This window comes from Monomorium pharaonis, chromosome 3 (genome assembly GCF_013373865.1).
Source record: "Monomorium pharaonis isolate MP-MQ-018 chromosome 3, ASM1337386v2, whole genome shotgun sequence".
Classification (NCBI taxonomy): Eukaryota; Metazoa; Arthropoda; class Insecta; order Hymenoptera; family Formicidae; genus Monomorium; species Monomorium pharaonis.
In genome coordinates this window covers 24,433,347-24,455,332 of record NC_050469.1, presented here as the reverse complement: position 1 = coordinate 24,455,332, position 21,986 = coordinate 24,433,347, and the positions used below count along the sequence as shown (strand labels likewise).

At 35.3% G+C, this 21,986-nt stretch overlaps 2 protein-coding genes across 2 annotated transcripts in view; one reads left to right on the top strand and one right to left on the bottom strand.

Annotated features, from left to right (window-relative positions):
• The window catches only part of LOC105839701 (E3 ubiquitin-protein ligase lubel), a 296,564-nt gene extending 278,404 nt beyond the window's left edge, over positions 1 to 18,160 (bottom strand). Inside the window, exons 1-2 of the mRNA XM_036284750.1 lie at positions 18,050 to 18,160; positions 16,421 to 16,599 (exon numbers count right to left, since the gene is read on the bottom strand). The gene's annotated coding sequence lies outside the window, so the exon portion shown is untranslated. The remainder of the gene's footprint in view (positions 1 to 16,420; positions 16,600 to 18,049) is intronic.
• Positions 18,161 to 19,753: 1,593 nt separating this feature from the next.
• On the top strand, positions 19,754 to 21,441 carry LOC105839621 (UPF0184 protein AAEL002161). The gene is made up of 2 exons (XM_012686073.3): positions 19,754 to 20,069; positions 20,435 to 21,441. Exons 1-2 carry the CDS (start codon positions 19,859 to 19,861, stop codon positions 20,602 to 20,604), a joined length of 381 nt encoding a protein of 126 aa, XP_012541527.1. The 5' UTR covers positions 19,754 to 19,858; the 3' UTR covers positions 20,605 to 21,441.
• The last annotated feature ends 545 nt before the right edge of the window (positions 21,442 to 21,986 follow it).

Genomic DNA, 21,986 nt, shown 5'->3' with positions numbered 1-21,986 from the left:
ACAAATGATTAACAAATATGTATAGGAGTCACTTCTGAAACTTTTGTGTCTGCGAACGATGGCCACAGCTGTTGTCCCGGCCGCCAGCTCGTTTACTCCTCCTCTTCGTTTGCGCGCGTACGTAAGGCGCGCTTGACCGCTGTCCCGTACGTGTCTCGTCTTACACACTCGGCACGACGACGCGCGTTGCACGTCGATTATGCGTGAATCGCGCAACGGCGAGTCGAAAGCCGTAACGAGCCGGAAGGACGCCACGGCGATTATTCCCCGTCGTTCATTTCCGACCACGCGCTTCGTATGTACGCGCGTAAGCGCGCCGCTTGCTGCGTCACGGGATTAACGGCGTGCACGCTAATTACTCAATTATAGATCGAGCTTGGTGAACTTCCTCCCTCCCCCTGTTTTCCTTCACCGTTCTGCGAGTCACTTCGTTTCCTTTCCCCCAACGGTTATACTGATAGAAAAATATACGATATTTACGACTATAATTAGTAAAATAATGATAGTCAAGAGTATCATTTTTATAGTAACTATTACAATAATATTAGTAATAGTAACCATATACTTATAGTGATGCCAATTATTAAAAAAATGTACTATAAATTATGCAGCTTTAAAATAAAAGTATATATACATAGTTATTATTACTAATATTTTATAGTTTATAATTATTATAAAAATAATATTCCTCTAATTATTTTATTATGCAATTGTAATCAGAAATACAACACATTTTTCTATAAGTGTACATCCAATTAGCTTGTGTCCTGCTTCCAAGCCGGAAGGTTGTCTCGGACAAGTTATAAAGGTGGCGTAATAGCGCAGTTCGTTAATTTTAAAGTTAACGCTACGCCACGCCAGTTTGGCAAATATAGGATAAATTCCGGCGAAATATAAGTAAGTTCGCAGGTAGAGGTAGGTAGGTAGGTAGAATCACGCCCAGGGCACCTCGGATATGGCCCGAAGGCGCTTTACTTTCCGGAGAGAACTTTGTTTTCTCACCAAAATTCCGTCTAACAGCTGCAACAACAGTACGCGTGGTGCAGTAGCTCGGTCTCTCTACATCACCGGTCTCTCTTTTGCGCGCCTACCCCTGCAACTTTACCTGCATAAACCGAGTCGAAGTTCGGGGACACAGAAGTGCCCCCGCGCACAATGCGGCGCGCTACAAATATAGAATCTATACTCTATATAGAAACGAAACCCGTCACGCCATTTTTTATTGTTATAAGCTTACGATCTTTGCGGAAGAAAACCAGAGGAAGTTTACTTTCGTCGTTGCGACTTGGAAAGAAATATTATACTCTTATAGAGTGTACGCGTATAAGAGAGAAATACGCGCCGCAACTGTGTCAGCCGACCATCAGAGGCTAAAGAGAATAAACATTTTTTTTTATTACAATACAAAAAAGGAAAAATCCCTAAACTTATTTAAGAAGAATATAATAAATTGTATAATATGCATATTACTTTTTCTACATATTTAAAATACGATCTATTTTTTTCTATTTTTTTCTTTTAATAAGAAAAATAATTTTACTCGAGCGACAGATAAAAAAAATGATTATTTAAATCTATTTTCTCTCTCACGGTATCGTCTTCTATAATATAGAAACATATACATAACACGCTATACGTCCAGATTTAAATATAACAAATAAAAATAATATACTTCCCTTTTATAATTCACAGGCCTAGCACGGAATATAACCAATAAATTAAAATTCTCCGGTATCGTTAATTAGCCAAGGCCTATTAGCAATTTTATTGAGAAATTATTGATATACGCAAATTTACATATAATTCTCTCTCGAGCCTTAAAAGGAATTAATTGACATTTTTCACACGGTGCCGCGGTGCAGGATTGACAAGTGCTCATCGTGATACTCGTACGAGCGCTCGCGGAATATGAGCGTGCAAATAACCAAACACACCTCGGGTCTCTCGGGGCTATGGTAATTCCACGGCGAAGTGAGAATACGTAATAGCAATTAAGATGACGGCCAAGAGAGCGAGGCAAGTGTTACCGTGTTCTTTCGGAATTATATACGTCGATACATGAAATGATTGTTTGGAGAGCTCTCGTCGCGGCGTCGAGAGGATTTACTTTTCTGACCAAATATTTGCCGCGGGGCCACGGAGTAATTTTAACATCTCGAGACACATGCGCTCGCGAGCGCTATGACGGGGATTTTTTTTTTATTTGAAAAACCTTGTAGCCATTGTGTACTCAGGCACGGCGTGGCACCGGACGGATGGACGGACGGACAGACGGACGGCCGTCCATTGTTTCTATTGTTTGTCTATGAGCTGTTTCTACTCTCCGACCCGGCCATTCTTAATTTAAGGCGTGCATTTCCATAAGACGAGGACTTTGTGATTCCGGACCTCGTGGGGCCCGATACTTTCGAACCGTAACTTTCCCCGCGGCCGCTCGTTGATGCCGGTGGTCCCGAGTCATTACGCAACGTGTCGTACTTGTTTATGCAAATAGATTTCACTAATCTCTGTCGTATACATGTCGTCGTTGTAATGCTCGTGTATAAAGATCACAGGCGAAGGTCTGCTTAAACGGAATAATTATTAACACTATCGTGCGGTCCGGATGCGGTACACAGAAGATATTTTAACATTTAAATTGAGTAGCATTTGTAACGCGCCCAATAAATGTTAATTCCCTTTAGGATTAATAATGCATGAATTAAAATGTGAAGAAAATTAAAGAGTTGTTAAAACTGACAGAATTTTTGTCAATATACAACGAGGTACTTTGTCAAGTTTCCTCGAAAATTAAAGTCAAGTCTTCTTTTAAATAAAATTTTATATATGTTGAACAGACTAGAATATTATACCGTAAATACTAACAATATTGATTATATTTATCTCTGAATCTTGTTAGTACATACATACGTATAATATATAAATAATCTGAGTATAATTAATACAATTTATTGTAATTCGTCATAAGTGTCGCTGTATTTTAAACTTTTATGTTTATAAAAATATTAGATAAATATTAAATCTAAGAATCTAAGAATAAAAGATAAATAAAAAATCTTTTATATATTTGAAAATAGCATTACTAATTCTCATCAATAAATCCAAATATATAAAATTAATGAAAAAGTAGCGAAATTAGAAACAAAAATTAACATTAAGAGCAAAACATGTTTGTTTAATTATTTAAACGCTAGCGAATAAAATTAGCAATGTAATACAATAATGAAGTGACGAACGTCAAAGTTCGTGCGGTCGAAAGGAAATTTGAGAATGTTTTAAAAATGGAACGTTGACATTTGTACAAAGGGCATAGTTGAAACGCTACAGTGTCACCCGATGCGGCACGATGCAAATCTAAAACAACGAATCGTATACCGATCGCTCTTCTATATCATCGTTTGAAAAGCATTCTCTGAAAACAGGCTGGTAAACGACGAAATGTGAAACAGTCCGTGAAAAAGCGTGTATCACACGTGGCGAAAGGGCCACGCCACGCCACACATTCGGTATATTATTCATCCCTCATTAGGTCGCCATTCGCGGCTGTTAACGGACTTAACGACAACCGCGGTCGGGAGATGTATAGCTAATACCACCAACAGTTCCACAAAAGTTAACAAAGGGTGTCGGGATCGTCGTATGGCCGAACAATCGACACAATCAGCAACATCGCTGCCTACCGTCCCTACCGTGGAAAGTCGGTCCGTTGCGGAAAAGTGCGAAAAGCTCGTTTCCCGAAAGCCGCAATTATCGCGGCAGGGGAGATATCCTGGATACCCGCGCAGGAGGAGATATCGAGCAGGAACGGGCGGTTGAAAGGCGTGCGCGCGGGTTCGGGGCAGCGCGGAGGGCCGGTAAAAGCCGAAAGAAGAGGGCAGAGACGTAGGTGGAAAGGATATACGCGCCGGATAAACGGCGAGGGCGTACGAGGATCATAAATTATCGAGATGCAACAATGGAAAGAGGCATCCCGCTTATGTATCTGCGTCGCATCGTATCCCCGGCCGCGCGCGCGCGTACACGGCACCCCAAATATTTACACTGCCCGGTGGCAAAACTCGAAAGTAATAGATTCGAGATGACTTTTCATTTAACTAAGCACAAAAGCGGCGGACCATACACCCCGACAACGCTCGCGCCCACCCGCTGGCTTGTGCGGACTGCCAGGACAATGTCCTTTCTCTTTCTCTCTCTCTCTCTCTCTCTCTCTCTCTCTCTCTCTCTCTCTCTCTCTCTCTCTCTCTCTCTCTCTCTCCCCCTCCCTCCCTCTGTCTCTCTTTCTCATCTCGTTCCCGGTCTCTCCACGAGCGATTTCCATGGACCATCCGGCGGCATCGCGAAATATCGCTTTGTGGGCCACCGTTTGTCAGGCCGGCAACCGCTCGGACGGTAATTGTTATTGCGCGCTAATTTCCAGGATGTCGCGAACTTCGAGGGACGAGTCCGCAGGGTGCAGGGTTTATGCGAACGCGTGTGGTCCACTCGCAACGCTTTGAATCGGTACTATCCGCTCGGCTTTCCACTTAAACGTAGCATTACCATGGGACTCTAGGATAAATGCGCCAATGGAAATGACAGATTACCTATATAATCAAGAGTTAAAACTGCTATAATTTCAGTATGATCAATTTTTGATAAATTAAAGGGGAAAATATACAACCGTATATCGTCGCTAATAAATATGTAGCCAGTGTTGCGTGTTGCGTCAGTTGAATTCACTGAAACTATATCAATTTTAATTCCCGTTGGCAAGCACGCCGATGAATTATTTTGAAGTATTCCAGTAATTTATTGATTTCTATCTTGTTATTCGCACACGGCAGACAGTAACGATTTCAAATAAAAAGTTTTAGAAACTCATGAAAGAGAGAGAAAAAGAGAGATACTGCCATGCACGGGATCACCTGTCGACTAAAAGCAATGCGTAAAAGCAACTATTTCGATGCGGTCGTAATAGACGGTACGACGAACGACCATCGTTTGGAAATCGGATAAATCTCATATCGTCCAGCGCAAAAAGCATCGAAGCTTTCAATTCCACCGAAGCGATTTCAAGCTAACGAATAAAAATACACGGATCGATGAATTCGTTTCTCTTTGATATCATTTAATCGTAAAAGACTTATTGACTATTTAAATGAATTTTGGTAATATAGCATGTAATATGTAATCATTATGTGAAGGAAATAACTTTACCTAACTTTTAATTATAAAATTAATAAGAGAGAGAGAGAGAGAGAGAGAGAAGTTAAAAATTACTTCTCTGCTCCGTGCAGAAATTTTTTGCATTGTTTGATAATGACATTAATGACAAATTAGATAATATTGTACAGTAAATTAAACAAAACGCACGATTTCAAAGTTAAAAAATATTATATTATATAAATTACTACGAGCAACGTATTTATTGTGGCAACGTATTTGCCATTTAACACGTTGCATTCAATGTTATCAAAACTTTGTAAATTCCTCGCGCAGGGAGACTAAATAAACATGTTTATTATCAACTATCAACGAACGATAATGCGTTCATTGTCGACTTACCGACATTGGCGAATATTATCCATCCGCGAGCATCGGATCAAAGGATGCTTGCTGCAAAGGACAATGGGTCGCATACGATCTCCATAGAGTTAGTCTTCACAAAAGATGCTTTATGAAGCCTTCGTACAAAGGGAAACGCTAATTATTAGCGTTCACTAATTTCCCAAATGTCACAGGCTTTGTCGATGTGAGAAGGGAGAAGTAATACAGGAAATATATAGATAGCTATTATATCTACGCATCTAATTACAATTAAAAAGTAATTAATCCAACGAATAATCCATGAGCGCAACTTATTCATATCCTACGTCTAATCAATCATATTTCTGATCAACATTTCTCTGGAAAATTAATTTAGATTTGAATAAAGTGCAATCTTTATAATAAATTAGATTCAATTTAAAAAGCGTGATTTCTCAAACACGTAGTTATTTTATTATTTGCTTGTTTTTGTAAGTCAAATCTAATATATAAAAAATGTGTATTTAAAAAAAAGATAAATATAAGTGGATATAAAAATATAAGGATATAAAATAATAAATATAAAAATATTATTTTATGTAATCAACTGTCAACAATAGATTAAAATCATAGGCTCTAAAAAATATATAATTTTATTCTCGCATGAATAAAAATTATATAAAATATTTATCATATTTTATTATACGATGTAATAGCTATATATAGAAAAATATCATTAACTTTATATAAAATTTTAGTTATATAATAAAACCGAAGCTTTCACTCTCTACTTCATTCCCTCTAAAGTTTCCCAAGTGTTTGAGGCTAGATTATGATTTCCTGAGAAAAGATTACGACTGTAACGTGCTTCATCCGCTTTGACTTAAGATCACGTTTAAGAAAAAAGGGATCATGACTTCCTAAAGTGGCGCAGACAGCGGAACAGCTGCCCTTGACATTGAACACACTGTGTTACGCCCAACATTTCCGGTCAATAAAAGAAGCGCAGAGGCGCGAGGGCAGCTGTAACTTTTCGAAAAACTCGTCGAACTTTTGCAGCCTCGTGCCGTCATCGATATTTTCTCGCGCCCCAAGTACGCAGCGGGTAGAAACATCATCGACGACATTTTGATGGTTGCCAGCCCGCGATGTTTTGTCACGATTTTTAACACATAGTTTGATCTAACACTTGACCATCTTTTCCTATATTAATACTGACTAATTTCACCCGTTGCTGCGCTCGCCCCCCTTTCTGTTAAATCACATTCAATACATATTAAATACACACTTCGGTAAATCTTGTTAAAAACAATTAAAACCATTTTATCATAATTAATAAAAGTGTACAAGTAATTTCTAAAATTTGTTAAAAACAAACAAATTTTAGTCTTAAAAACAAAATACTAAAAAAACAAATACTACAAAAATATTAATGAATATTACAATCTCTTTTTTAATTATATATACTTATATATATATATATAATTAATTATTAATTGTAGAATCTATTTAATTTAATTAATAAATAACTTAATTAATATATTTAATTAATATGTAAGTATTAATAAATAAGTATCAAGAGATAATATTAACATTTTACAAATTATAAAAAACTAATAATATTTAAATTTTAATACAGAAAACATTGCTTCAGTTTTATAATAATAAATATCATTCTAAGCATCAAAGATTGTATATTTATTATTAATAAATTATTGATTTCTAATTATAAATGTATATATAATTAATTAATGCATAATTAATTACATTTGGTACATTTTGCAACATTTTATTTATTTATTTAAAGTTCATAATAGATTATAAAATATTTACTACATGAAACGTAGCACTTTTAAAATTTAAATAACAAAAAATAGTTCTACTAGATAAGAAAATAGATTCACTGTCATATTGAAAAAGTACAAAGAAATTGCGCGCGTTTAAATTTCGAACTGGAACGTTAAATTGTAATGAAATTTGTTAGAAAAACAGTAAATAAATATAACTTATAGTATTCCAAATGTCAAAAATAAATATTATATCTAATTCGAAATAATTGTAAGTAATCTTATATACACAATTATCACATTTTAAAATTCAAACTTAAATTTTTCTGTAATATCTTCTTTTAATTTCAATTCACATTTAATTTGATAATCTGTTTCTCGTGTGAAATCATATCTTATGGTAATAATGATATTTTAATGTATTTAATGTACCTATTAACTATCGCAATTTTCATTGTAATACATTTTGCGAATGGTATAATCTCGAAAATTAATAATCGCTCGAAAATCTCGTTCAAGAAATTATTTGCCTGGTAATTATATGCAATTAAACATAATAATGACATAAAAGTCAATGCAATAAAATTTGCATTTGCATCGTTTATTCTTGTAACAAAGCCGCACGGGACGGTAATTGTTAATCACTACGAATTATAATTTACTGAGCATGTTAAGTTAATTTACGATTACGTGATCAGTTTATCGGGAGTTACTCTTATGAGACTTCAGTGGAAATGAACTCGACGATCACGGAACGCGAGAAGCGTCGCGACGGAGCAATCAACGTGCCGGCGTCTCGGAATCTCATGATCCGTGAGAAAAAGCACTTTCCTCCTCGGACGCTTTTACGACATGTCTCAGGAAGTTTTATCGCTTCATACTTTCACAGAATATCTACAAAATAGATACCGGGGTTTCTCACTACGATCGTCGCGACTCGACTCGATTCGTCTAACCGACCGACTTCCCACAAGACGCGGTAGGGGAGATACCCTTGCCGCAAGGATCAAATTCCTATGGACGAAGTGTTTGCACAGGACGCCTCTGCACCGGTGTGGTCCCGTTGCTAATGGCTACGCTCACTAGATCGAAAATATTGGCCGTGGCAAAATAATGCCTCGTTTGTATCGCTACCGGCGAGATATTGTTATTATGTGCCCGCCCGAAAATCTTCGAGTGATTTCGAAGAAAAATATTAAAAGTTATCAGATCTTGATAACCTTCTAAAGATCGCATTGTCTCATTGCCTAGTCGTGGAAAACTTTTTTTAATTCTTTTTTAAAATTGATTTTAATTAAATATATCTTGTAAATAAAAAAATCTAGCGATATCTTTTTTTTTCCAATTTTTCTTAGCCTAGTCTCTTTATGATATTCTTTAGTGATTAATGCTGCACACATTACCATTTTAACCAAACTATACATAGATTCTGAATTTACTATACATTTATACAATTTATTTATAATTACTCAATATTATTTTTTTACTGTTCTAAACCATTTAAATCTTTCTTTCCGTATTTGAATTTACTACTTTACCATTTTTTGTTAAAAAACGAACAAGTCAGTCAAGCTATAGTTATTCAGACTACATTAACTTTTAACAACAGATTGATTAAAACTATCAAAATCGTTTGATTACGCTTCGTTTGATTTATAATGAAAAGATTTGTTTGTGAAAGGATTTGATTTTCTGGAGTGAGCATTTCATCAGAAAGTTGATTGTCTAATTTTCTCCTATGAATGGAAATGAAAGTGGAAATTTTCACGGGAACATTTCCTAAAACTGTGATCACTTCTCGCGCAAAACGAAATAAAAATTAAATTGGACGGCGACTCTCTCGTGAGATCGAAAACGATAATCGGAACAAATACGACATCCTCGCTAATTCGATCGGGGCCAAAATTACGAATATACGATCATGCGCACAATATCTGCGTGTGATCCGATGTACTTAATGTAGACTCATTACCGCGGGCACAATGCACGACATTCGCGTAGGTATAGACGGCGTTCCGTGGATCATCATCATCGCCGGATATTAATGCGATAACTAATAGTAACAAGATTCAGCCCTGGCTGGTTAATTTCGTGCGGCGTACACAGACACCAATATACCCCCCGTGTGTATCATGATTCCACGAAGGAGATACCTTGTATATACAGGCCGGTACGACGCATGGCGAACTTTGATCGTCGCGTGACACTGTGTGGCGAACCATCGATAGAGAGCCGAGGCCGGATAATCCCTTTTCAAGTACGGAACGAAGGGTACTCCACTCCCGCAGGCAGGTTCCTCCCTCGGTCGACGATCCATCCTCTCGACGTTCTTTCTCGCCTTAGGTCACAAGAGAAGCCTTCGATCGCAATACGGCCACCGCCGTCTTTATTCTCGAATTAGATAAACGTCCCGACGAATCCGTTTGCGGAGAAATGCAATTTTCTGGATTCTAAATTGGGTGACTCTGCGACGCGGAAACGTGCCGAGTTTCCACGTTCGAAAAAAAAAAATAAATAAATAAAACCATCGATAGATTTTCGGTGAGGTTAAAGACGCGTTTGGAGTCTACGGAGCTTATGTCGTAACTAGTTCGTTCACATAAACGTCGTAACTCACTAGCTCCCTGTGTTGCAGTTACAATATGCTTTAGTGAGTTTATAATGCAACTCTTAGTATTCCGTAAAGGACGGATAAAATCGACCAATTTTGACATCCGGAGTGGCAAATACGGATAGTATGTTTTTTCTTCTAGTTTTTAGCTGCTAAATTTCTGTTTTTTTTTTTAATTTTTATCTTATATCTTATAATTTCCAGTAATACAATAGACTACAAGATACTCTCGAACTAAGTCCTTGAAAGACATAATAAATAACAATGCTTTCAAGTGCTACCAAAAGTAAAGATTTAAAATAATTCATCAATAATGATAATGGTCTTGTTTTTAGATATTAATAACGTTTTTATTTCTTTTTCTATCAAGCAGAACGTAAACTATTAGAAATGAGAACATCATTATGTTTTACTAGCAGGAAAACGTGAATTTATATGTTCTTAAAGTTTAACAATAATTATTTTATGGTACTAGATATACGTATAAGAGCTTCATACATATACTGTTTTTAATACTTTTCCGACAAATTAATAAAAATTTGTTAAAAATTAGAATCAGATTTAACAACTCAAAAATCACAAAAAGACATACTGTTTTTGCATTTTCGAAACCAAAATCAACCCATTTGATCCTTTTATAAAGAATAATGGATCCACTTGATATCGAGTAACGTTTTGTACGCGCATTTTTTTCAAAACGAGATAATAGAGAACGCCAACTTTGTTATTTCTTATCCATAGTTGTTCATGGTATCTCACTCTATCCTTCGTAGAAAGTATATCCTTTCTTGGAATAAACGTTCTGAGCTGCAAGGAGAATTATGGTTCATGGATATCTTTAACGCGATGTAACATGATATCTTTATGATACTGCTGACGCAGCGCAACACACACTTAACGGAGTTATATAATACAAGAATAATAGAATAGGTCCTTTGATCGGAAAAGATATTTTCCCGAGGAAGCCACGCCGAACGTCACAAATTGTCTCGGGGAAAGAACCGGTCGCCGGTGGTAGGTAACCCGCGCCAACCCGTGCAGCCACTCGTCTGTGCAATGCACACTTTTGTCAGTTTCTCCCGGGTGCCTCCGGCGAAAGGGTCGGTTCTTTCTCGCGCGGATCGAAAGCGGGCGAGTCGCGGAACGAAGGCGCGCTTTACATCGTCGCGTTACATTGTGGCTAACCGCCGCGCGATACGAAGAAAACGGATAATCCCTTTCGTAAAGTACACGGAGAGACTCGGGAATCCGCGGAGCTGGCACCTCGAGGCAGGCAGGTGCTCGTCGTCTCTCCCGGCGCATTGCATCCTTTCCACGACGCGCTTCTCACCACGGGAGATACGGGGGATGCAGGAGGATGTTCCTCCCATCGGTCGGTGACACTATTGACCCTCTGCCACATGGCGCTTCGCATATGGCGCGCGCTTTACGTACGCTCTCTTCCACTTATTCTTATACTCTACGTAGATGAAATTCAGTAACGAGGGAGAGAGAGAGAGAGAGAGAGGCGGAGTGTGCATCTAGTACGCCGCAACGACAGATTGCTGGTTGACTCGCGAGATGCACCTGCACGCGATCGAGCCGAGTGTCTCGAGCGGACCGGAGCTGAGTGTTCAAATTTTCACGGGCTCGCTAACACAGGGCAGAGTATACTCTTAAGTACTCACAGTGGACTCAAGACTGCGATGTCTGGCAATGTAAACTGCCTGGGAAGCAGGCGCCATGTGCAATAATTTATTATGCCACCGCGCGACATGATAATGCGATCGTAACTCCAAAGTCGTTGCAATAATTATAAAGATTTAACGATTGTAAAATATTCTCTATATGGTTTCAAGAGAAAATTGTTGTTTTGCGAATTGCTATATCTAGTATTAAAAATTATTACACTGAGGGCCACTTCAACCAACTCCGTTTAACTTTAATTGTTGATTAAAGGGTTGCCAACGTAACAAAATACAATTGGTTTATCATTGTATTTTGTTACTCTTTAATCAACGATTAAAGTTAATTAAAGTGGCCCTGACTTTACGTCACCAAAATCATAGGGAAATATCAGTGAAAAAATATCGTACACTGAAAAAATTCTATTATTAATTCCAGAAAATTTTCCTTAAGCTAGAAATAATATCACAAATTAAATTGATCGTCAATTTAATAATGATGCTACAAGCATCTTAGAGAAAACTCAATTTACGATTACATTTCAAGATCGATCGTTTTCGATGCGTAGGTTAGTTAATAAAAATGAAAAATATATTTGAGATGTAAAATAATAATAATAATCATCAAGATCTAGCCTCATATTTGACAGTTTTTACATAAAAAGAAAAAAAGGTTAAAAAATTCTGACACTATTAAAAATGTATGTCAAAAGATTCTGCAAAGTATACAGTCCTCTCACTTACAATTCTTTCGATGTAGTCAGCAAATATCATATTTATAATAACACGATTAATTACACAACTATTCTTTTCGATACTAAATATGATAATGCAGCGTAACGTAAATCATATCATCGCGACAAATTATATCGCGGAAGGCTTGTATCAAGACAAGCGAATCAGAAAGGAGCGTGGCGTGAAGGTCGGTCCCTCCGCATGGCAATAGACGTAGTTTAATCAGAAAACTGCAGGGGGAATGTGGGGAACGGACAAGTACCTACCCTCCACTACTAGAATGCAGGGGCATTTAAGTAGATGGAGGGTATAGACCCCTGTCTACTCCATTTGCTTTCAGCCCGGGGGACCTCGCCGCCGATATATATCCCAATATTCTCCGTAACAATGATGAATCACTGCGGAGCACCTCTTGCGCAAGAAGTTGCACACTTACAATGTGCTCCGGTAAGGTCTCTCCGTTTTACTAGAGGCAGAGGGTGGGGGATATACGGGGGATACGGCACCGCTTTAGTGCGATACGTTTCTGCACTTTGCGCGGTTATGCAAACCTGACGTAAGTCATGCCCAGGCGAACACGAATTCCATCGCCGGCGAGAGAATACCGGACCGACCATGGAGATCCTCTTTTGTGCCGTAATAACGCGGACAGGAGGTAAGAGAGAGAGAGAGAGAGAGAGAGGGCGAATACGTGCGATACAAATCCATTCCGCGGTGCCGAATATTCGAACCCGAAAGAAAAAAGTGTTCTGCGTACGCGGCGATTTAAGCGCATAACGGCTGAAACTCTGCCGAGGGGAGGACGACACTGCGCGACTCTTTTCTTGCATAAAATATGGTACAGCTTTATTTTTACGACAACGGTTACGGGGAATGTAATACGCGAGGTATCGCGCATCCTTCGCGGTATTATATTTGCACTTGGTATAATATTATATAAAAGAGTTTGCTTGCATTCTTGCATAATAGTTATCTTCTTTCGAATAAAAATGAATATACGTATTTTTTCCATTCAATCTTAGCAGGTTCGATAAAGCCTGAAACTTACTGCTTCTCTTTTATCGGCACTACTTTGGCATAAAATGCTCGTTTACATGAACTTTATCAAAATACCATGTAATTTGTATATCTACATGTGTAAAGAAAAAAGAATATGCAATCGATTACTATATAATAGCTTTTTTTTTTAAATTTGTCATATTGCTTTAATTTGATCCTGTTAGTTTTAAAATGGAGATAAGTTAAAATAAAATTTTCTAGTAATGATAAACTAATTTCTAATAATTCCTAATAAATATCCTTGTGTGTATCATTTTTCTAATTAAGTAAACATTGAAGAAAAGAACGACTAATTAGCTTTTAACATTAAATATCTCTGAGGCAGGACATACGTCATAATGACGAATCAGTTCAGTACCGAGCTTGGCTGGTCTTATTAATAAATTCGCTTCCCAAGCGACGTCCTATGAATCATTCGATAGGCAACTGGGGAGATTCTATTAGACTGATTGGTTTGCATCTCTCTACGGTTGAATCTATGCCGATACGTCTTTGTACCAACCATGCGCAAAATGCAATTGCCTCTTTTGATATATTCGAAGTGATCAGAAAGATTGTATTGAAAAATCGATGGTGACAAATCAAATTTCATGCGTCATCTAAATATTTCTGACTTTTTTACAATGTTCACAATTATGGTGTATAATCTCCATTCCGAAAATGTCTAGATCCATTAAATAAAATATATTGCACACAAGGATAATATATGTATAGCTAAAAATTTAGGGTTGAGAAATTACTTGTAACTACCGTTATCATTACTTTTTTGATAATTATTACTGTTACTTTGTTTTGTTTATAACAATAACATTATTACATTTTTACACATTTAACAAACTCAGCTTTACTTTTGTCTTCAGGGTTACTTTCTGTATTATCTTTGCATCTATTTAATAGATTGCACACTTTTTCAATGCACAAATACTTGCACTGTAATTGGTATGCTAGATCACATTATGTACAATAAATGCAATGAAAGAAACTATCTTTTTTGAAAATTAATTTTAGCTTTTATTTTAATATTATTATTTATTAATTTTTTACTTTACTTTAACTTTTAATTTTATTTTCTTTCAGACCATACAAATTTCTGTCTGGAACATCTTTTGCTAAAGTGCTTTTCTTTCATCAATTGCATAAGATTTAAACAGTTGCATAAAATTGCATAAGATTTAAACAGTTCCATGAATGAGAATCTTCTCAGATAGAACACAATCGATATTAGCTCGCTCTGAATTCGTGGTATTTTCTTCGGGCGAATCGTATCAACACATGACTCAGCTAAGCACTTTGATCACAATGACAGAAACGCGCATGCAACATTTTCCCAATTGACCTAGTTCGAAAGTCAATCGCGTTAATTCCGGAAAGATTCGTCGGCACGAGCAACGTGGCCCGGAGCATGTACAAATTTATAAGCCTCTACAGTTTAAATCACGTGCTAGATATATCACGATTGTTAAAAATTGAAGTATCTCATACAGATTATTAACTCATTCGCAGTTCTCACCGGTAATCAGCTTTTAACGTGCGTTACATTATGCTTGTTTAACACTTCGTCCTTATTACATCGGCTTTACGTTCCCTGGCATTTAATCTGCTTTTCCTGTAGGTTTCATTAAACCGTCTCTCCAAATATGGCTAATCTGCGAACTTTTTTTGTATTCTTGAAGGAGTTAATAGTCATATAGCCGAGACCGCAACAACTTAGCTTACATTAAAAACGTACTACGCCCTGGATAGGATTAACGCGCCCTAATTTTTTGACTCCCTAGCTCGCTGGCACGCAGAGAGGAGGGCTCGAACCCCCCGTAGCTCCGAGTTAACGGCGTTTTACAAGAGGGATGACCCTTCACAGGGGAGCTGCCACGAGTCGAAAGATGCATATTGCATGCTTGTAATCAAGTCTGACAAAATATCGTACACGCATCGTGATCGTTCTTGTGTGAATCGTATGAAATATTATATTGTACACATATATATGAGGGTCGGCAATGAGAATTATCATGACGAAATGCACAAATCGAATTGCCGCAGCTGCATTTAGAACTATTTTCTCTCTGGTTTTTTTTCGAGAGGACGTGTATATTTAGTAGTCTAGAACAAACATCCATACATTGCGCCAATTTATTAAAAATGATTGATTGATTTACGACGTATCAAAAAACTCGGGAAAGCTTAACGTCTAGAAGCCTGATCCTTTAAACCCATATTTGAAATATTCAATGTCATAAAGAGAATATATGAATGATCACTCTGGCAATTATTTCGTCTGGCAAGAGAATGACGCGGATGAATATAGACAACAGAAATAATTGAGTATTTATCGACTGATTCAAACTTTACTCCTTGTATAGTTTACAGATGCTGACGATATCAATCATTAAATAAAATTCCTAAATTCTAAACTTTAACCCATTTATAATTAATTCTTATTTCTTTCGGATATACGTGTTAATAAAAAAAATTGTTTTTTTTTTACTTTATATAATATAATAATATATGTACTAAATGTGTATAATATATATCTTGGACAAATTGTATGTATTTTATATGTATTTTATTTTTACACTAATTTGATTTTCAACTGGTTCAATTTATAATCTCCTCTTTTTAGCTTTAAAAATTGAAATATATTTAAATTTTTTGTTTTTAATAAAATTAAAATTATATATTATAGAAACAGTAGTTCTGTTATCATTCTCAATTAAATATTAAAAAATTATTTTTTAATCCAGGAGAAATTAAATCATCAATATAATATATGACATAAAATAGCGCGGTAAAATATTCTCGTACAGTTCTTGGAATTTAAAATTAAATTATTACGGAAGTATGCGGGCGTTCGTATATATAATGTGTATCGAAATAATAAATAATATTATTTGTTCAATAATCGGTCTCCAATATAACAAACATTATTTCATTGTTAGATAATATAAACGATACCTTAAAGCAGCGGATAAAAATAAAGAAATGTCGTGACCATTATCGTTTAATTAGACAGTTCTTATTTATACCATGTATTAAAACTACGTGACATGACGTGACTTACGTACACAAGGGGCGTAGAAGTTTGCATTCCGTCCAATTCTCCTCAACAAGGCAGCAACGGGCGTTTCAAAAATCTCCCATCCTTCTGCTGCAGATCCCCCTAATTAAGAGCACCAGCCGCAAGTGTTAGAGAAGGGTGTCCAACGATACTCACATTTAAAGCCCGAGCGTCTTTCTCGCGTTCCTAGAATCAGATTTCCCGTTCTATTAGTATTAAAAAGTATTTTGAAAAGTATTAAAATACACTTAAGAGATATTTTTTTACACGTATAAAGTGATATTTTTGGGATCCCTAGGATATTGAGAAACGTACGTTATAAAATTTTGTAAGCAACTAAATCTTTATAGATATAATAGAAAATATATGTATGACATAATTTTGTGTTAAGTATGAATGACATTTTCATTATTAACTAGTAAATGCACATTTGTTGTAATTTTATAGTCTTTTTTTTACAATTATATTACCTATTATTATAATATGTAGGCTTTCATAATTGCAAACACTATGGCCCGTATTCAGAACGCGCTAACAAAAATGTTAGCGTGTGTTATCCAATAGAAAAGTCTGTATTTTATAATACAGATTTTTCTATGCGTACGTATATGCAATTATAAAAAAAATTTCTAAATTATTATTATATATTACTAAATTAATATTAAGGTGTATATATATATATATATATATATATATATATATATATATATATGTATATATATATAAAATTGTGCATCAATTTTCATTTTGCTTCACGCTAAGTGCTAGATTTCTAAGTTTATAACAAAATCACTGACTCTAATAAATATTTCAGGTAAAAAAATACAATTATTAAGTTGGAATTATGACTAGATTGTAAATATTGTTAAAAACATACAATCCTCTTATCTATTCGAAAATTAAAATACAATTTGAAACGATATGCAATCTATATAAGTAGTTACTACTATTGCCATCTAGTGGTTGCGCAATGTAATTAAAAGGCAGCAAAGTCAAAAATTAATCGATAAGATACAACTAAATAAAAGACTTATGGATAATTATAATAACACAGATCGCTATTAATTAAACATGCATGATTAGTTAAAAAACATTAAACGTTTACGGAAAAATTATTAAAAAGTTTATAAAATTATAAATTATAATTTTTTTTTAATTAAAATATTAATTCGTGCGAAGTGAACGAGAAAAGTACGATCTAGAAAAAAATATTATATCCATACGTAAAAAATAGAAAGAATAATAATTTTAAAAGGAATAATACTTATCCTCTTTTCATTGTTTGTTAAAAATGCAAGCACTAAATTGCCAACGGCAATTGCAAAATATCGTTTTTGAAAAATATTGAAGATGACGACATAGTTAATATAAAACGACGTATTCATTCATTGCGCTTTAATAATAATTGCATAACTGCATTTTTGCTGCACATTGACGAAAATAATCGAAACAATATTTGAAGAGAACTTTGAAGTTTTCAGTCACAAATTAAGATAAATCATTAATACATTGAAATCGCAAGTCCAAATTAAATATCTCAATATAATAAATAAAAGGTAATAAAATAATAATCAGTCATATTGCAGCAACAGATGTAATCAATTGCAAATTTTGTTATTAGAACGACAAACTGTACCTGAGCTATTTCCGCAACAATTGAATTTTCGCTAGGTATGCACGTTTTGGTGGAAAAATAACGGCTTAACAAAATATGGCAACAAGAGGCTTTCGAGTCTTCGTCCTGAAATTATGAAATCGTGATATCGACGTATTATAATAGGTACGCGATACATCGAACATGTTACATCGAATGGAAGCTCTTATGAGAGAAATTCGCGGTAGTCTCGTACGTAGAATGTACTTTAAATAATAACAATTGCGAGAAAAAGTACACTTCGAATTCCGAGCTTCCGTGATCCGCTGCGTCATGTTCAACAATTGACACGAGCGACATCTACCGAACAACACGTGACTCACAGAATAAACGGCGGTGGAGGGCCTCTACAGGTTGATCTGTTTTACCGAATGAAATTTTAATTAAAAATTAAAATATAAAGACAAACATTTTTAATTAAGAAAATGTCAAGTTTAGCCAAAATGTATTCAATCACAATAATATACAACAAGAACAAAACAGTCTCGTAAAACTAACGTTGCTTAGTCCCTTTTTTCACGATTATCGCCGGATAATATAATAAGTCTGATACAATTCACATATTTATTCACAATTGCACTTATTAATCATGTTTTACAAGTATATTCATTACTCACGCCAGAGAGAGGAACCTGAGAGCGGTCATCGCGTCGTTTTAGGTGTTTTCATCCATCAGCGCCTCTATGTGCACAAAATGTGCACATTGAACTATGTAGTCAAATATCTATGAATCCCGTAGGTAATGTGTATGACTTTTTGGGTCTCTTCTATGCTATGTCCACGTTTATTTGGTTCTGTTTCATGCTGTACCCGTAAATTTTACAATTATATGCATTCATATTTTAAATCTGTTTTATGCAAATGTGCATAATCGTGTTCTATAAATGTGCAATACCACATATACATGATATAAATTCAATTAATTGGTTTGATAAAAATTCACTCACCGATTGCTGTCGCTGCTCCTGCTGCTGATGCTGCTGCTACTGCTACATTCCTTTTCCGGAATACCGAGTCGCTCCATGAATGCCACTTTTTGCTGACATCATCCTGCTATTCTCGAACCGCACATTAATAACGATCGCCCGATACTTTATTCGGCAATCCCGATATTAAGGATAATATATCACACACGAATAAACCGCGCGCGAGAATTTCACTTGGCGCGACCGTTACATTGGAAAAAATACGTGAAAGGACGGCTCGTCTGATTGGCGGCGAAAATCAACATGGCACGAAAGTGGCGTGACGTCACGAATTGCTTTACTTCTGTTCAGTGTGCCTCGACGTGCGCATTCAAACGATTCTTAGCGCTTTTTTCGGGTTTCGTTTCGTGACGTCACATATCATACCACTTTTCTGCCATATTTTCTTTTTTGATTCGCCGCTAATCAGACGAGCCGTACTTTTCACGTATTTTTTCAAATGTAACTGTCGCGCCAAGTGAAATTCTCGCGCGCGGTTGACGATGCGGTAACTGCTCTCAGGTTCCTTTTTGCTCACGCTTTATGGATATAGCATGGAACAGAACCAAAAACAAAACACGGAAAAGACCCAAAAATTGTGCATTTATCTATGGACCTTCGTGGATATTGACTACGATAGTTCAAGGTACATATTTTGTGTAAATAGAGGCGTTGGTGAGGTTTTTCTCTGTCATACGTCACGGGAAATACGCCACGTGATTCGCTTTATGCACACATATGTAGCCATAAGAAATTCATTCTATATTTCAATGGATCTATGCCGTTAACTAAAGTCAGCTGATTTCGACTTCCGACCGATTGTCAGATGCAAGTGGAAGAAGAAAGCATGGTAAGGAACGAATATCCAGCATCGGACGAAGTGAAAAAGGAAGGAAACATAGAGGAAACGGTCCAAATGGAAGAAACTAATCGCGGCGATACTGACGAGGAAATGAACTATGCCGAGGACGAAGAACATTCTGATGACATTCACGAGTACCTCGAGGATGACTATCCTGAGGATGTATATGTCTTAGGTAAATAGTCATTCTTAATAGATCCTTAAGTTGATCATTTCGAGCAAGTTGAAGATTTATTAAATTTATTAAAACTTTCGTAGAGGGAGAAAAAAGTACTACAGTTTTCGATTTGTTGTATATTGTCGATATGTAAAAAAAAGATCATTAATATCAACATACTACTTTGTTTTGGATATTTCTTAAAAGCTAAAAATAAAAACTTTGAAAACAAGTGTAAACTAGAAAGTGTCTTCTATTATCAGATGATATAGCAGTTTTTCTACTGTTTCATATTTTGTAATAATTGTTTTCTGTTAATAATTGATATCAGCATACTTTTTCAAGAGAAAGAGAAGAAATATATATGAATATATTATATGCAGGTATGAAAGAATTAGAAGTCGAGCTGGACCATTTGGAAACTGCTTTGGATCACTTGGAAAGAAAGAATGACGATATACATGCACAGCTGACAGAATTGCTGCAATCTAATCGTGAAGCTAGGAGACAATTTCAGGAATCATTGCAAGTTGAAGAGCAACAATCAAAGTGATTATCACTTTGTACTTAGTGAAAATCATTACTTGTTAATTTGTTATCTGAGTATCTAAGTATTATCTCTAATATTGTAAACAAATTATTTTATGTATCTATAAGAATGAAGAACACTGTATAATCTCTCCTGATCGATCGAATCATATTTGTCAATGATTAGGCATAAAAACTTCGATAGCATTCCTGATAACAGAAAGAATAAAATAACATTAATTTATCATATAATTATATACATATATATATATATATATACATTTGAAAATATTAATGCATTTGTATTTATTATACATATCACTGTTAATTAAATTGCAACTGTAATTTTTAAGTTCAAAAAATTCTTATCACATATTATGAAAAATATATGTTTATTAAATTTTAATAATAAATTTTATTGAAATATTTGGAGGACAGTAATGCAAATATCTTTCTAATGTATTTCTATATATTTAATAATATATTGATCTTGAGAATTAGTAGGATAAAATAAAAATATACAGCCTTAATAATGAAAATATAAAACATGTCGAGGGAAAAATATATTTCTAAGCACAAATAAAATGATTAGAAGATACAATGAAGATGTTTAATACAACAGTTTTCATATATAACTTATTCCGTAATGCACTAGAGAAGGGAGTATTTGAAAATATTCAAATGAACAATAAATGCATAAACAGTTATGTAAATTTTATTTGCATATAAACAAACAGATTAATATACTGTTGATAGTAAAAGTATAATTTGCTAATTTCGATTACAATTATTGTGTGTTTAATAGCAAAGAATAGCTGTTAATGTATTGAATGTAGAAATCAATAAACTAATATAAACAATACTTTATAGATCTACATGCAGGAATTCTATGTTACAACATTAATTACTTAAGTAGTTTTGACGTGTGTATATCTCGATCTTCAACTCTATTTCCTGCTGGCCCCTAGTTACTTTTAAACAATATCACTATTCTTTATTACAATGTACATATATCAAGTGCAATTAATAGTGATTTGTTACTAAGTGCGACACTAATTTACCCGTATTCATAGTCAGGCCTTATACTTTAGGCCTCCTTAAACTTATCTTTAGATACTTTGTAGCCAATGAAATGATCCGTAGAGCATAAAGATAAACTTAAGGAGGCCTTAAATATAAGGTTTGACTATGAATATGGGCATATAAGTGACATAGATTTTAATCTCTTCGCTTACATTTTTTACTAAGTATTGAAACTATTACAATCTGTGATATCTTAAACAATGCTGCTGTATCACAACTGTGAGATATATAAGATATCTGTTCAAATGGAAAGACTTCATTAATATTTTGTATCACTTAACATTTTTCATCAAACACAAATTTAAGTTTGAACAGCAAATTGAC

Excerpts from the sequence above, each read along its gene's own strand:
- LOC105839621 (XM_012686073.3), top strand. The coding sequence starts at position 19,859 with ATGCAAGTGGAAGAAGAAAGCATGGTAAGGAACGAATATCCAGCATCG. Across the intron at positions 20,070-20,434 it reads TGAGGATGTATATGTCTTAG|GTATGAAAGAATTAGAAGTC; the intron begins GTAAATAGTCAT and ends TATTATATGCAG.